This window comes from Durio zibethinus, chromosome 25 (assembly GCF_047325235.1).
Source record: "Durio zibethinus cultivar Kanyao isolate XHJ-2024 chromosome 25, ASM4732523v1, whole genome shotgun sequence".
In the NCBI taxonomy this organism is placed as follows: domain Eukaryota; kingdom Viridiplantae; phylum Streptophyta; class Magnoliopsida; order Malvales; family Malvaceae; genus Durio; species Durio zibethinus.
Genome location: NC_143186.1, coordinates 13,798,589 through 13,815,732, shown reverse-complemented (window position 1 = coordinate 13,815,732; position 17,144 = coordinate 13,798,589). Strand labels below are relative to the sequence as shown.

The 17,144-nt window shown below is 34.6% G+C and overlaps 2 protein-coding genes and 1 pseudogene across 6 annotated transcripts; all 3 read right to left on the bottom strand.

Annotated features, from left to right (window-relative positions):
• Nucleotides 1–2,920: 2,920 nt before the first annotated feature.
• HEME1 (Uroporphyrinogen decarboxylase) lies at nt 2,921–8,771 on the bottom strand. 5 transcript variants are annotated; one of them, XR_016333828.1, is made up of 9 exons: nt 8,726–8,771; nt 8,478–8,632; nt 7,444–7,826; nt 7,058–7,342; nt 6,116–6,351; nt 5,360–5,518; nt 4,335–4,406; nt 3,719–4,259; nt 3,169–3,606 (listed from the first exon to the last, which is right to left on the bottom strand). XR_016333828.1 is itself a non-coding variant. In XM_022861539.2 (6 exons), exons 1-6 carry the CDS (start codon nt 8,746–8,748, stop codon nt 5,350–5,352), a joined length of 1,251 nt encoding a protein of 416 aa, XP_022717274.2. In that variant the 5' UTR covers nt 8,749–8,771; the 3' UTR covers nt 4,788–5,349. The 5 variants fall into 5 exon arrangements, 1 of the variants encoding a protein (XP_022717274.2); XR_016333829.1 differs by having other exon boundaries at nt 2,921–3,606; nt 3,711–4,406; XR_016333830.1 differs by lacking the exon at nt 4,335–4,406 and having other exon boundaries at nt 2,921–3,606.
• Nucleotides 8,772–10,965: 2,194 nt separating this feature from the next.
• Nucleotides 10,966–13,386, bottom strand: LOC111275911 (peptide-N4-(N-acetyl-beta-glucosaminyl)asparagine amidase A-like). Its single transcript, XM_022861542.2, has one exon. It carries the CDS (start codon nt 13,035–13,037, stop codon nt 11,175–11,177), a length of 1,863 nt encoding a protein of 620 aa, XP_022717277.2. The 5' UTR covers nt 13,038–13,386; the 3' UTR covers nt 10,966–11,174.
• A 767-nt stretch (nt 13,387–14,153) lies between these two features.
• LOC111276548 (peptide-N4-(N-acetyl-beta-glucosaminyl)asparagine amidase A pseudogene) lies at nt 14,154–16,817 on the bottom strand (annotated as a pseudogene).
• Between the last annotated feature and the right edge of the window lie 327 nt (nt 16,818–17,144).

The following is a 17,144-nucleotide window of genomic DNA, read 5'->3' as shown; positions in this document are numbered from 1 at the left end:
AATTGAGTTGCTTACTATTCTTCTGATTTCCCCTTTCGTGATTCATTAGAATGCCCTCTAGTTGGATGCCAGGGCAGCCATTGTACTTGTCCTACAATAGTTCTATGATGTTTTTTTTTAAGACATTAATTCAATTTCTTCCCTAGCTAGTATCATAGCCAATAGAATTGGAATTACCTACCCAGATTGTACTTGGAAGATGCCATTAACGCTATTAGTAGCTGCTGAATTTTAGGTTTTCTGATGGATATTTCTTTATAGTCATTGCAGCACTATTTTTTAACCAATGCGATTGCATCAAAGTACAACAATTGTTCAATTCTTAGCACTACCAAAGAGTGGGGCAGTTCATAAGGCTAATGGCTCCTTATAAATCTGTAGTTGTTTCCTGTGGAATTTGGTGAAGTAACCATGACATGCAACATTCATAGTCTCCACAATTTTCTGTCAAACAGGTGATTAGACATGTATCTAAAAGAAAGGAAAAGGGGGGGGGGGGGGGGGGACGGTATGTAGAGGAGATTGGGGATTGGCTTCATGTTACTTTCAATAACCAAAGGTTCCATTATGGTGAAAGAACTTGAAAGAAAATGCTGCCATAGCACTAAAGCAAAGATCAAATCAATGGTACAAGAGGACTAAGAAATATCAGATGTAGAAAATTCGATTCTTTAATCTTTCCAGCATCAAAATTACAGCATAAAATATCAAAACTTCAACAAATCTAACTCTTCTATCTTTTCATTTTCTTTGTTAAGCACTATAATTCACTAAGAGAGAGTGCAGAATTTCTTGGCAATTAGACCATATTTTTTGTTGATGGGAGATAATTAAGAAGTACATATTCGATTCCCAATCAATTTCCTGTTCATCTTAACTTTCTATTAATTAATATTTGTATCTATCTTGTATGCATATTGCATAATTTTGCAGCATTTAAGCTTGCAATTAAATGACAATATGTGTACAGGAAGATTCATTGTAGGCTAGTAGGAAGATGCAATTATCTCCTTTCTAACTATAGGAGAAAGAGGAAATCATATTAGCAGTGTTTCAACTAATCATAAGGGTAGTTTTGTTGTGCATACAGTTATTTATGGGAGAACTTCATACAGGTTGATGATCTGCTAGGAAGCATGAAAATCTGCATTAATGAACAAATAGGATTAATAAAATTCTTGTGTAATTATTTCCTTCAAATATGTATCTACCTCATAAATGCTTTTTTATCTTAAGATCTTAGTCAATTTTAGTATGAACAAAGTATATTTTTAGAGATAAGAAATGAGTATTCTCAAATTTCAATCTAATTTCAGTGGGATCGTTGGTGAGTAGTCGGACTCAAACTTGAAAATTTCGACCACATAATAGTTCTCTTAATTATTATCATTGAGAATATTGTATTATTTGTTTATCAATCTCAGATTCTCTTAATATGATATAACAGAGACAAGAAAGATATGACTTGATCAATAAGAAACATATTTTTATTTTTTTAATTTAAAAATCATATTTAAAATATCGCGTGTTCATAGGATTCTCTTTAATAATAATAATATCATCAAAAGATTTACAGGAGATTTTGTCCAACCACTAAGAGTCTTTTTTGTCTAAAGCGTGTTTTAATAGTATACTTTTTAGCGCAAAACGCGCTTAAAATGACGCGTATATAAAATATATTTTTAATAATGTTTAAATGTCTAAAGATGAAAAGATATATTTCAATCTCATAATTGTCTTCTTCTCCAAGTAAGTTACAAACCCTAATACCGTTTCATACATACCAAGAAATCTAAAGCAAACACATAAAAGCAATTCCCTCCCCTCCTCTTTTACACCAAGGTCCCACCTTTTGTCCTAGTTTTATGGCTAGTTTTGTGAAGGGTTTCTTCAAGTTGCAGATTATTCAAATCAAACTATATATTCAGAGCTTTTGCAGTAGAACTGTTGATTGACAAGAGATTAAGATAGCTTGCCTCCTTGAAAATGAAACAAGTATACAGGCACTGAACTATTAGGGTAGGGAGCATTACAACGTTTCTGTTTTTATATAATTATGGGATCTACTTTATGAGTGTGACAAATCAAAATCCATTAGTTTATATTAGCACCATGGTTTTCTTTCATTGTACCAGTATACATTTGACATACATCCTGGGTTATGGCGGTGAAGTTATCTGATAGAAAGGGATCGAATAGATAATTTTTTGGGGGTAAATGAACTAAATAGTTCTAGTGACCGTTGTTTTCCGGTGGGTAAAGATTTTTATGGCTATGCCAAGCCAACATAAATTGTTTCCCACGTGCCTTCAAGCTTGACCGAGGAAAGGGAATTCAAACGTGTTCAAACATATTGAACCAAATGTTTGAATCAAATGCTTGCATTATAGGGCCTCCTCTCAGGGTACAAAAATAAAACCTCAACATCCAGATTTCCTAATCCGTATCGTCATGTTCAAAGACCTGAAGCTTTTTTCTTTTTTCAGCATTATTAACATAAACTGCAGATTATTCCATAATTAATGCAAATCCAACCAAAAATTACTTCTTTAAGCTCGAATCACCTGAAGAAAACGATGGGATTTTTAGGATTCAAGAGGACTATTCACAATATTTACTTAACGTGGGAGGAACCAACAATTTTGCAGGACAGATAGAGACAAATGTGCCGGAGGAGTAATCTTCTGCTGCAGTGATGGGTTGTTGACATTGAAGAATACTTACATATTGGTTCAATAAAGCAGGGTTGACGTCAAAAGAGGAGATCCTTTCAGGATTAAAAGTCTTGAACAGGCTTCTAGAGGAACCAGGAAACAAGGCAGAAAAGCCATTGTCTTTTAGGTTCATCGCCCACAATTATACTATCCCAGCCAAAAGTCAGATATTATTCTTCAAATTAAGCAATTATTACGTGGAAAGATATCAATAATAATAACAATAATAATAAAGTTTGCAGAATCATGAACTGTAAAACTGGACTGTAAGTTACATCCAATTGTATCACAATTCAAGAATGGGATTTTCTTCATTTCAGAACAATTAACATTCAGGCAGTTCTCGTACGGGTTGAACTATGCCATATTCCTAGAACTTTGCATGGTCTATTTCATCTCTTAACATCAGGAAGGAATTGCCCATTGCATTAAGGAAGGCAGACACTTGAAGGAATGAATAAATGGCCAAGAAGCTTTTATTAAATCTCATGTAACCATGCTGTGATAAGTGGCTTACCTGCCAGAATCCTTATTCTCATAATGTTTGTTGCATTTTAGTCACACCAAGTTCAAGATATTGGCTCCTGAATGCAAAATGAGCTTATAAAATGCACATAGTACCATTCAATGTGTGCAGAACCTCAGCAATCAGCAATAACTCAAGTTAACCATGACATCATGATACACGGAAGCAGTCCTTTGTCAAATTCTCAACAATAAGCATGCTAGCAGATATTTCCCCACCTCATTTGCGCTGCTGAAAGGAGATTTTTTAAGAAGCCTCAAGCCTTGTTATACATAAAAGATCCTGTTTTTTCTCAAGCAATCTTGCCATAAATTCCATGCGCCAAATAAACATGGTAGCTTTCCTTCTTTCTCATTCTGCTGTTTGCTATAAATCAATCAAGCAAAGGCAGTCAGACTTATCAAATTCCTAATGACCTATACTTCAAGTGAATTTCATTGTTTCACACTAGTTGCTTATTAAAAACTTACGAACAAACCTGCAGCAAGAGAGCATTCACACTACCAGGCAGAAAATTCAAAGTAGAGAAGACAACCATTACTGCCTGCAGTTTTCCCCTTTGCAGGAAGGGCCTCAGCTTCATAAATTCTCTGGAGGTCTGCAACTTGCGAGCAAAATCTGCAAAAAAGATTACTTACAAGAAGTAAACTGATAATTTTCTTTATCTGTGGTCAGCTGCTAGCCTGCTATTAAAATAGTAATTAACGCTCCCAGCCAATGACATTAAACAGTGGTAACTGCCCTACAAATACATTAGAAACTTCAAACTGGTAATACATTCTTGTGGACAACTAACATACTAAAGAAAAACACAGAAATAAACAAAAAACAAAAACAAAAAGAAAGGGAAATGGATTTAAGTCTTCCCTTTTGTTGGATACTTGGATTTATTCATTGGCTTTGGAGGGGTTGGAGGATGGATGAGGAAGGAATAATAGCGAACCAATGATCTCAAGGTTCATAAGAATCAATAAAATTGCATATAGAGTGGACAACTTCACCTGGCAGGATTATGTTAGCTGCAAAACAACAAGTTGACAATATGAAAGAAAGAGAAAAACTTAAAAGCAAGACATAGCATCCTGTTGGCTTACAAATTGCTTCTGTATTTGTCATTGATAAAAAAAAAAAAACCTCAGGAATAGTGCCTTGAATTTTAGAACCTCCTGTAGATGTTAAAAAAAAAAAGAATAATTGGATGCTTTATTCACCAGAGGTCTATAAAATGGTTTCTTCAATTGTTATGATACTATCTCCACATAATGCATGTCATTCAACAATGATGCATACCTCCCAGGGGGCCAGAAAATCCAACATTAATCATTAACCAATTATCTCTAACAAAATCCCATATCAAGAAACAACTATCTATATAAGTAAATTCAAAGACATCACCTGCCCCAGACAAACACAAACACATTAACATATACATATGCCACGTTAAAAGTAAAAATAAAATCCCTTAAACATCTATAGAAAGAGAGATCTCATTAATAGGCCCATCAACAGAGAAACGCGTACATATATTCTCAGATTAAAATATATAAAGCTAGCCCAAATTTGTTGCACTGATAAAGCTGATTAAAGGCAGTCAACCACATTAGAGAAATGATCTTTATGGCAGTTTTTCAAGTAGTATTCTTAGCTAAACAAAAGATTTCAATCTTTCAAATAGCTTGTGTCCAGTGGCAATGACTACATTGATAAGATCAAAGAATCAATCCATTATAGACACCAATACTAGGTTGTAGTCCATATATCCTTTTGCACTTCAAAGCTCTTGAACATCTCTACAGCTCATATCTTCTACCAACCAGGTAACAGGGGACAAAAACACTCTGAATAAAATACTCGAGCATGCATAGACTTCAAGTTTACAACAAAAATCAGGATATTGATTCATTCCCAACATTTCATAACTGGCACAATGATTATACCTAACTGGCTTATCCACAGGCATGAACAAGAACTAAACCCCACTCAACTGCTTTAAAAAAATGCAAGTTGATTTGAGATCATGAGATCGTGGTGCAGGAATAAGAAGTGAATTTAACCATCAATGGCCAATTTATAGAAAAAATCATGGGATTTTGCCTATCCATAAGGTTCTCAAACTAACAATTTTGATTCCTCCATGGCTTGATTTTCAGATGAGCTTTCATACTTCAAGCTTTTTGTGACTTCAAAGAAATGTGCAACAGCTTCTTCAGGTGTCCCGACTAGAACGCCATGACCCAAATTAAGAATGTGCCCCCGTGTTCCTGCACACTTAACAACCCTGAAAAATAGATTGCACCATTTTAAACTACTGGATCAATTAGAATCTTATTTTAAGTTATATTTAACTCAGAAACAGAAATTCAAGATTCAAAAGCTTACACACTTGAATCTATGTGACTCAGACTGATTTTCTTACATTGGCCATTCTAATGCCTTTGAATATACCAACATACATATTGATAAATATTCCTCAATTCAATACACGTGGTTGCAAGGTCAGACACACGGGATGACACTTAGTCCTCAAATTAAGTACATAACTTTTGCAAGAATAAAATCAAGTCAATTTAAATTGAAATAAGGTGCTCATTATGAGCAATTTCCCCCTTATTTTATTTGATGGTAGGTGGGGGCCACTGGGGGACAACTTCAGCTACCACTATAAGGAGTAAGGACGCCCCCCTTACCACTTGCCTTGACCATAAATCTACCCGAACCATCTTTTATTAATCAAGTGACTTTTGTGTTTGAACCCATAACAATATTAGCAACAAAATAAACAAGACTCAACGTTCAAATATAGATACGAGCAGCCAAGTTTTCCAAGTTGTATTTTAAGGAAATTTGAAAACAAAGTACAATTGACAAGACAAACCTTTGAATTTCCTCTGTCACTGCTGGAAGCGGAGAAAACAAGTAAGCAGGGTCCACATTTCCCTGCACACTGATATCGTTACCCAAACGCTGCCTTCCATCAGCCATATCCACTGTCCAGTCAAGTCCAATCACATCAACACCAGTTCCTTTCATGCGCTCAAGGAGCCCACCATTTCCATTAATGTAGAGAACAAGAGGTGTTTTAGGGTATTTAGTCCGTACTACACTCACAATCTGCAATTTCAGGAACCCAATAGATGGGTGATTGAGTACAAGGGTGAAATTAAAAGGTATAGAAACATGTTATCTAAGGCAAAATTTCTCAAACTACAGAAAAGAAGTCGGTTGCCAGCCGTAACAAGTCATGGAAGAGAATATCATTTAATGCCTCTGTCTCCTCTTTTTTATATAATTAATAAAAAGTAGGCTCTTCCCTTAATAAATAAATTTTCAAATTTCATACCCCTATTTGGTTGAAGTTTCATAATTCCAAGCAAACAGTATTTTGAGGAAACAATAAATTTAAAAACTTTAACTTTCGTGGATGAAAACAGAGCATGTTTGCAGTTTTATATCAAATAATATACTTGAATTGGTGTTACATTTTAATCATTTACTCATTTTTTATGAAATATGTTGTTTTTTACATTTTGCTTTCACGTTAGACCAAGTTTTCAGGAAGCAAAAAGTAAGTACAAAAGCAACCCAACGGAGCCTGCAGCATCATAAATATTTTGAAAATAGTCACTTTAGCGACCTTAACAATAGCACTAACAGTCAAGGCAAACTAGATGAGAATTTTTTTTACTCATTTTATGCATAGTTCCGTTACTTTTATGTCAAAAATAATGAGATCTTCAATTTCTATACAATAAGGTGAAAGCGATTCAGTTAAGACGATATAATGATGCTTTATCCAATCAACTAAGGTCCAAATTACCTCTGTTATATAAGGCATAGACCATTGCTCCCACACATCAGGTGGTAGTTGTCCACCCCATGAATCAAATATTTGTATGCAATGTGCACCAGATTCAACTTGGTAAATAATGTACTCAGATATTGCCTTTGTCAAATGAGAAAGAAGAGCCCTCAATAAATTTGGTGCCGTGTGGCACATACTCTTTATGGTTGTATAAGTGCGGGTTGTACCTCCCTCTACTATATATGTGGCAATTGTCCAAGGTGCTCCAACAAAACCCAGCACTGCAGCATGATCTCCAACCTAGACAAAAAGGAATAACTTATAATTCAATTTATAAAATTTGTAGAACATTAGTAATCACAACCTTATCTATAATGCATTCAATTAAAAAAGAGAATCACCTCCTGGCGCAAAATCTTAAGGGATTCCCCAACAAAATGTAGTTTCTCCAAGTCAATTGGATGCAATGCCCTCAAGCCGTCCTGAGAGCGAATTGGTGACTGAATAACAGGACCCTTAACTTCCTCAATGTCAAATGGGACACCAAATGCAGGCAGTGGTGTAAGTATATCAGAGAAAATTATCACTCCATCAGGACGGAAAGCTTCCCAAGGTTGCAAAGAAATTTCCACAATGAGATCAGTTGTCTCTGACCTCTCTCTGAAGGATGGGTGTTTCTCTGCAAGCTTTCTGTAAACAGCCATATACCTTCCTGCCTGCCGCATCATCCATGCAGGAGGCCGACTTACAGGATCTCCTCTCGCAGCCTTAACCAACAATGGATCTAAATAAAAGATGAATTGAGATAAAGAGCATTACATTGAAACATCTTTAAAGTCCAAAGACAAGAATGTTCTTGCCATCATTGGCATACCAACATCATTACAAAAATGCCTTTTCCACCAGCAAGGAAAAGTAATGGCCAAATTCATACAGGTATCCCTAATTGATATAATACCCACCTTGATTCTTCATTGCCATGAAAGTTCACAGCTTTTATAACTAACATCATTTATCATATTATCATCTCTCCAAAAAAATAAAAAATTCTAAAATTTCATCATCATACAATTAGATATTAATGCTCGCAGCCATCTTTTACAGCATAAGTCAAAGGTTATCAATCCCCATCCACGCTTCAGCAATTACACTACTCAAAGACATAACTTTAAACTAACGCAAATCCATTTCCTTCATAAAGGTGACAATTCTAGCTTCTGACAAAATGCATTCAATTCTAAATCAAAATTCTCCTAAAATTACCAACTTGATCATATTTACTAAACACCCAAAATTGCAAAAACATAAAAACTCTAATTAATAACCAATCAAATAAATAAACAATAAACAACCCATTTTAAATTTAACCCAAATATAAAAAATAAAGAAATCGAACTAAAAAAAACGGACAAAGAGGTGAAGAAGTGAACTTTACCAGTAGTAGAAGAAGAGCAAGCTATAGAAAACTTCTTAATTTTTGATTTTGTAAGAGATGAAACAAAGCCTCCTGGGAAGCCATTACTTTCATTCGACTGAAAACCCAACTGCACTGTCAAGCTTGTGGATTTAACTGCCAAGGAACTGCAAACACTGCATTAAAAAAAAAAAAAAAGATTAAAATCAGAAGAAAACTTTTCAAAGATTGAGGCCTAAATTTTTTTTCTTATGAAATGGGATTTTGACCTTGTTAGTGAAAAGAAGCTCATTTTTTTTTTTGAGAAATTGGTACAGAGATTTTTGGGGCGTGGGCGGAAGTTTATTGTTCTTTGGCTCTGTTTCCTTATCTTTTAAAAGAAATCGACTTGGTATAGTAAGTTAAATTGATGGTTGTGATCTTGCCACGTCGGAATGTGGGATAAACAGGGCCCTATAATCGGTTCTTAAAGTAGATGCTTTGTTTTTGCGTTTTATTGTTCTTTTTGAGTTTTTTTTTTTTTTTTTTTTTTAAGAAAAAGAAATTTGTTGCAATGCATTTTATTTTACTCTTTTTTTTCTTAAGTTAATTGTAATAAAAATCTTAAATTAATGAAATGAATTGCGGTGAAAAGTATGTTCATCTATTGAAAAGATAAAAATTTAGTATTGGTTTCTTAGACATTATTTATGGTTTGTGATGCAAATGATAATTGAATGGTTACTTTTACATTTATTGTATATTAAAAGCATAAATTTGCAATGTATATTTCAGCACTTGTGAGAGAAAATAATTTTTGTATTGATATTACAAAGAGGAAAGAGTGAAGAAATCCTAACTCTGAAATTAAAATCTCTATGTTCTCATAAAATTTCCTTAACCACTAGATTAATAAGTGGAGATCATATTAATTATTTATTTTGATAGATCTAAAGTATAGTTTTATTGATTTGGTTTTGGCTTGGCTGATGCCACTTTAAAAGTGCAAGGGAAATTTCATTTTATCCAAAAAAAAGAAAAAAGGAAAAAAAAATGCTCAAGGGAACTTTTAACTCTTTTACAGACTGAAACATAGTTTGACAAGGATGAGTTGGGAAGCAAGGTTTTAGTTAACTACATGCCTCCTCTTCTTGTATTAAAACTTAATCAAATATCAAATGAAAGCGTTTTTATTGACAGGAAACAATCCCATGCTCTATCCATGGAATTTCATAACAGCCTTTTACAATAGAGAGTAATCAGCTGTAGTTATGGAATGGCATTTCCAATTCATCGCGATACCATAGAGATCAACTGTTGGTCAAAAGTTTATATGCCTAAGTACCCTATTTTGCTTCCAGTCAAGCATATATGAACAAGAAACCGAAAAATCCATATATTGATCATTTTCAATAATTTTAAATAACATATATATATATATATATATATATATATATATATTGGTCTTTGGACTACAACTAACTAGGATTAGAACTCAAAACCCTCGACCTTGGAAACCCTCAGCCCTGGAGCCAACTCCTTTACCACTGAGCTATCAGCTCTTTGGTAAATAACTTAAATTTTCAAACAATGACTCTTGGTCTTAGTAGTTAATATTAAGTACCTAAAATATCGTATGATGCGGCCATTGTTCTTGCACAACAGCACAAGTACTATAATGTTGGACAAAATTGACAGCAACCATCATGAATAATTAACAGAGATTCTAGTTTTACAATGATGCTCAGTGAATAAACAAGTACGAGGAAGAAATGGTAATCCTCGAGCCGTTAATCAGTAAATATTACTCAAATAAGCACCAATCCAGTCTCTACTGGCTACTAAACCACTTCTTTTTCTGTCCTATTCTGTGGTACATTATGAATAACTGGAAAAATCTTCTAGGACAATGTCTTTTAGCAAGACAACTGATGGCATAAATGCAACAGCCATTACAAAGAACATACACAGCCCTAACAGTACTTAGATAATGAACTTCAGATTGAAGACCAAAGAATATACATGACCATGTGAGGAACAAGTGACATAAAAGTTTACAATCCAAATGAAAGATATTATTGTTGACAAAGAATAGTGATGGCAAAAAGGAAACACAGTAACCATATTTTTGCTATGTTAGAAAAAATGACCTTTCCATTATTATACATATATCTGGCAGTTGCACAAGTAGTGCCTGCCACATACTCTTAACATAGCACCAGCTAGAGTCTTGGATTGGCAAAGATAAATGGCAAAGATAAATGATCAAAATTTCACTTCAACGAGATTATTCTGGAATAATTGAGACAGAATATTAAACATGCTATAAAGTCAATGGATGGAAGTATAATACACCAGAAATCTCTGAATATACTTAGATCTTGAATCAGATAGAATATACTTGGCATTCAGTTGCAAAATTCTACTTCATAAAACTTAAAGAAGTCCATTATAAACTAATCTCTGGTGCAAGTCAAGTAATATATCATAAAAGCTTAGGGTTAGGATGAAGAGTCAAACTAAAATCCAATTAAAAGAAACACCAAAGTTCATTCAGCAGCAAAAAAGTGAAAAGAGAAAGGATACAGGAGTATTTACAAATTCATCCGTCTTCACAATGAATTTTTAAAGAAATGGAAACACTTACAATATATTTGGAGCATCCACATGCAGGAGTCTAGAAAGATCTAATTGGAGAACTCCACATAAACCAACTCAAGCAGCAAAAGAGTCAAATTACTAATTTCCGTTTGGATCAATTACATGAGATTCTAGAAAAGCTTTTCGATCAAGAAAAGGCCACCATCTATAAAGGCCAAATCCAAAATGAGAATTTGTTCTCTTATTGCATGTGTTTCTCACTTCATCATAAAGAATGGTGTAGTTTGAGCTGCTTACGTTCCTAAAGTAGCAAAATTTACTGCCATCATAATTGTATGTTTGTTGGGTACTTGCCACTCCGCTGACAACCAGGTTGTCCTTTACAACCATAACACCATTTCCTTCCTGCAAATTCCTGAGTGAACTGTTGGGCGACCTGGCATCAGCATCTTTAAACTTCTTCTCATTAAATCCCAATGTAAAATTAGCTACAGACAATGAAGTTCCGTTTCCTTGATCAAGATTGTCAGAGTATAAGTAGAAAAGAAACCTCTTGAGTGATTTCTCTGATTTGACATTAGAGGCCGGCATCTTCACATAAACAAAGTCATCAAAATGGATTGTCTGATTCACAATCTGCAGATTTCCATCCTTGCCCATCACCATGGAGTTGCTATAACTTAAATTTTGAATGGATGTAGTTGTGACCATTCCATAAGTAGACTTGACCCATCCAGTTGAGGATATGAACCTGGTTGTATTTGTAACAAATGTTCCATTTAAACCCTTAAAATCTGACACAGAAGAAACACCAAGCGGAACAACATCATGCTGCAACAGCTTCCCATCAGTCTTTGCGCTCTTACTATCTAACCATAGATGCAAATTGCCATCAATATACCACACATTCAAGGCATTTGTAACACCAAAACTTAGTTTGTGGGTTTTCCCATCCAATATATTCCCCAAAAATGGGGTAATTTCAATATCATAAGTAGGAAGATCAAATGAACCAATAGCACTAATGGGTCTCCACAAGAGAGGATTAATTCCTCCTGTGTAAACGACAGTAAAAGGCCAGACAGCACCAACCACTTCACCATCCAAACTAACCACAACTTCCCTAAAAGGTCCATTCCCTGCGAAACCTGTAAGATTATTAGCAGCAATATACTCGTTCGGAAGATTTCCATACCAAAACTCGTCATTCTCATGAAAAGACACATATACCTCCAACACAGCCCGATAAACATTCTGAGGAATTTCAAATTCCTTCACTTTAACATCAGTAGCATTCTCAATCTCATACCATAAACCATCATTCAATGGCAAATCCCGTGAAAAGGGTATGATCAAATCAGCCTGAGAACCAACCCCAGACCCTAAATTTTCCCACTTTTCGTCAAAATGATTCACTTTTTCCACAGCAGGGTAAAAATAAATAGTTACATTGACATGGTAAACACCAGTATAAGTTTGATCAACAAGATTTCCCAAATAAACAGCAAAAGTTTGAGTCTTGTTCAATAAAAGCAATGAAGAATACCTTGTTACATCCTTTTTGACACTCCAAACAATCCCAGTAGCTCTAGGCTCAGCTGTGCAGCTCCTGAGAAGTTCCACCCCAGATAACCAAACACCAAAAATCCTGTCAAATTGTCTTCCTTTACACGTGGCATTCCACTCCAGGACAATCCTGGAAAATTCCTGATGCGGGCAATCAGATGGAAAGTTGTAGTTTGCCAAAACAGGAGGTTTCCCATAAGTGAAACCAAAGTCATGTTGCAGAACAGACAGGGTACAAGGGTTGGTGTTTGGGACATTGATGGGTTTGGTGACTTCAAAAAAGAGAGTTGGAGGGATGGTGGCATTGGTTGATGGTTGGGACATAAGGGATGATTTGAGGAGGGTTTTCGAACGGTGGAGATTGGCTTGGCTGAATAGAGGGTCAAGTAATAGAAGGGGAAGAAAGTAGATCAGAGGGGAGAAAGAGGAAGCCATGGAAGGTGTGGAGTGGTAGGTAGGGGAAGCCGCTGCTTTGAAGGGTACTAAATAAGTTTGGTTTTGGAGTTAAAAACAATGTCTATGACTATGAAGATTTTTTGAACGGAAAAATATAAGAAAAAGTCAGAAATGGTGAGTATTGGGGAGAAAAACAAGGGTACACTTCGAATGGAAAAGGGGGACGGAGGAATGCAAAGACAGAAGGAAATCTGACATGAGGAGAAAGGACAATTGATGACAGTAGATTACAGGGTGTTCTTTTGGCCAACATTAGATGAGTTGGCTCCTCTTTTTTGAGCCTAGGAGGAAAAAAAAAAAACCATCAAAATTAGCTCTTTGATTGGATGATCCATTGCCATACCAAGCATTAAGAAAGGTATTTATTATGATATCATCCACTGATCTAGATATTTGACCAATGATTTATTGCATTTACATAAAATAAAAAAATATTTGCAATTAAGATGAAATTTGTTATTACATTATTATGATTCAATGTTAAATCTTCTTAATGTACTTCAATTCTATTGAATTTTGACATTGTGCTTTTAATTTTTATTTTTTAAAAAAACTTAAATAATAAATTAAAATAATTCACTGAATATTTTATCATTATACATACAATTTTAATGATATTTGGATAAAAATAATAGAATTAAAATAATTTACTTAATATTTTGTTAATGTAAATGTTACATCATTCACAGAAGTTCAATTTTGACCTCTTAAGATTTTGCTCCTTTCTTTTTTCATCCATAAGTTGAATTTTTAAATTAAAAAAAAGATATTCTATTCTTCTCTCTTTAAACATACGTGCTTACATTACTTTTTGATGGTTTTAATTTAAGAGTACGAGTAAGTAGCAAAAAAACAACAAGGGAAAAACAGATTTGTACTCTTTGGGTCAAGTTTTTATGATGTAAAAGAGCATGAATGATTAATGATCAAATTAACAATTCATTTTCATAATTTTTTCTGCTTACCTGATCTACCGTAATGGATAAAGCATGCATGCCATAGAATAAGACGCTGAAAGTCACAAAATAAATCAATTCAAACACATTTGCTTAACAGTTTTAAGTTTATGAAATTACTGAAAATTTTCAGAATTTCCTTGGAGCTTCAGCTTTTGTATTCCTTCACCAGTCAGAAGGGGAAAAAAAAAAGGTATATTCGCCAGTCAGCTGCATAATTCTGCTATGATTATCAGGCTAAATATGAATTCTAAGCTCTCTAAATCATCATATTGGGAGAAACTTTCATGTTAGAACTTGATAATCCCACCATGTCCAACCAAAAGATGCAGAGTCCATTACATTTTGCAGCTATTAATATTTATTGCTTATAAATGCAACAGAACAAGAAAAAGAAATTTAAAGATGGAACTATTGCTTCAAATTCATGTAAAAATGATATCACAGCTACATTTTGATTGGTTAAGTACATAAAGGATTCTGGAATATCCAAAAATGAATAGACCTTTATTGAGCAGCTGAAGAATCAACTGAATTCGGAGTCCCCCTTCATTACTAAACATCAATGATCAAATTCTTGAAAAGCCTTGGCAGGAAAATGCTGCAGACCTTTTAGTGACCTGGGCTCAAAATCTGAAAGTGACAGTGCATTTTTATCACATAAGTTACTCATTTGATCATAGTCAATGATGTTGTTGGAGCTGCTTATGTTCCTGGAGTAGCATAAATCACTTCCATGGTATTCATAAACTTGTTTAGTACCTTGCAATCTTTTGATACTCGAGTAGTTTTTCACATCAAGAGCTGCTTGCGCATCCTGTATATTCTGGAGAGAGCTGATGAAGAACTCAAAACCAACATTCTTGTACTTCTTCTCATTAAATCCTAATGTGACGTTCGTCTCATAAAGGAACGATCCTTCTCCTTGTTCCGAAAAGTACAAGAACAAGTTAAGGGGAAAAGTTTTAAATGATTCCTCACAATGAATATAAGGAAATGGCATCTTTGTATAAACTCTGTCATTGAAATGGATAATCTGATTTACAACCTGAAAATCTCCATTGTTACGTATTTCCATCGAGTTATTGTAACTGAACTCTTGAATTGAATGAGTTGTGATATTCCCATAGGAAGACTTGATCCATCCAATTGAAGATATGAACCTTTTTGCACTTGTCAAGAATTTTCCATTCAAGCCCTTGAAATCTGATTCCTCAGAAACACTGACTGCCTTATTATTGCAGTTTAGAAGTTTCCCTTCTGTTTTCACACTCCTGCTATCCAACCAGAGGTGCAAATTAGCATCTATGAACCAGACATTTAAGGCATTGGTAACACTGAACCCCAAAGTGTGGAATTTTCCATCCAATATATTTCCTAAAAATGGAGTGATCTCGATATCATAAGAAGGAAGGTTGAAAGAACTAATGCCAGTAATGGGGATCCAAAATAGGGGATTAATTCCTCCTGTATAGATCACAGTAAATGGCAAAACTGCACCTACCACTTCACCATCAAGACTGACTACAACCTCTCTAAATGGTCCATTTCCCGGAGTGTTACTTAGGTTATTTGCAGCAATGTAGTCATTTGGAAAATTTCCATACCAAAACTCATCATTCTCATGAAAAGATATGTAAACCTCCAATACAGCTTTATAAACATTTCGGGGGATCTGAAATTTCTTCAACTTAGTATCATTTAAATGCTGAATTTCGAACCACAAGCCATCATTTAGTGGCAGATCTCGGGAAATAGGTAAGATCAGATCAGCCTTTGAATAATATTTAGAAGGTAAGTTATTCAGATTCTGCTTCTCATCAATCAGATTGCTTTCAGCAGGATAAAAATGAAAAGTTAAATTAACATGGTACACTCCAGTATAAGTCCCATCCACAATGTTACCAAGAAAAACAGCTAAAGTTTGTGTTCCCTTCTTTAAGAGCAATGAGTAATACCTTGTTATATCCTTTTCAACACTCCAAACAATTCCATTTGATGTAGGCTCAGCTGTGCAGCCCCTAAGGAGCTCTACACGGGCTAGCCAAACCCCGAAAATGCGATCAAATTGTGTCCCTTTGCAGGTTGCCTTCCATTCAAGCACAATTTTGGCGAAATTCTGAGAGTAACATTCAGGAGGGGTATAGTTTACAAGAACCGGGGGTCTTCCATAAGTGAAGCCAAAATCATGCTGAAGAACAAGGTATGAACATGGTTTAGTGTTTGGTAGTTTGGTGGGTTTGGTTACTTCAAAGTAGAGAGTTGGTAAGTTGTCATTGGAAGGCATTGGGCTGGTTAGTTGAGAAAGGAGATTTGATCTGAGGAGATTCTTGCTTTTGTGGAGATTTGCCATGCAGAAGAGAGGCTGGTAGAGGAACAACAAGAGAAAGAAGGGGAAGGTGAAGAGAAAGGAAGCCATGAATTGGTGGCTTGCTAGCAGCTTTGCTGGTTTAATGTGTGCAAGAGAATGGTTGTTGGAGTTAAATATTCAATGCTTAAAAATTGTCATAAATCAAACTTGAGGAAGGCTAATGCTGGTCATGACTTCTGGCAACTTACCAGAAACATGAAATCAACTCTAATCCTTTAGAATTAGAAATTGAACATAGCTATCTCACGGTTTTAGTTTACAATTAAAGAAAAGAAAATAAGTATTAAAGAAACGGCAAAGTTTTAAAGTAGGTCAACATATATTGGCTTTTAAGTTAGGTCAACATATATTGGCTTTTAAGTTAAGTACCAGTGAAAAGATTGATAGAGCTAATTCGCACATAAGGTGCATGTAGTAAGTTTCTTCCTCCATTTTCCTTCGGTAATTGAGGAAATCAAATGGAAAAAGAAAATATGATGATCAAAGAAAACATGAAAATGAATATAAGATTTAACTTAGTTGGATCATAAAACTATCTTTAAAAGGCGATATTTAATATGTGAGGTTTAAATTTTAGCATCAACAACATTTTTCCCTATCTTAGGCTATGACCTCTTTTATACAAAAGAAAAAAAAATTCCCTAACTAATATATCATATATACATGTCTAAAATAGTACTATTTGTAAGGGTTTGTCTTGAATCTCTTAATACCATATTGAAAGTTGAGAAAAGTTATAAGAGTTAAAAGTTTGTTGGG

Bases quoted from the DNA above. Each gene is read 5' to 3' on its own strand.
- LOC111275911 (XM_022861542.2), bottom strand. From the start codon at position 13,037: ATGGCTTCCTCTTTCTCCCCTCTGATCTACTTTCTTCCCCTTCTATTA.
- HEME1 (XM_022861539.2), bottom strand. From the start codon at position 8,748: ATGAGCTTCTTTTCACTAACAAG. The intron at 8,633-8,725 runs GTCAAAATCCCA...TTTTTAATGCAG, and splicing joins AGCTTCTTTTCACTAACAAG to TGTTTGCAGTTCCTTGGCAG. The intron at 7,343-7,443 runs GTGATTCTCTTT...CTTTTTGTCTAG, and splicing joins TTAAGATTTTGCGCCAGGAG to GTTGGAGATCATGCTGCAGT.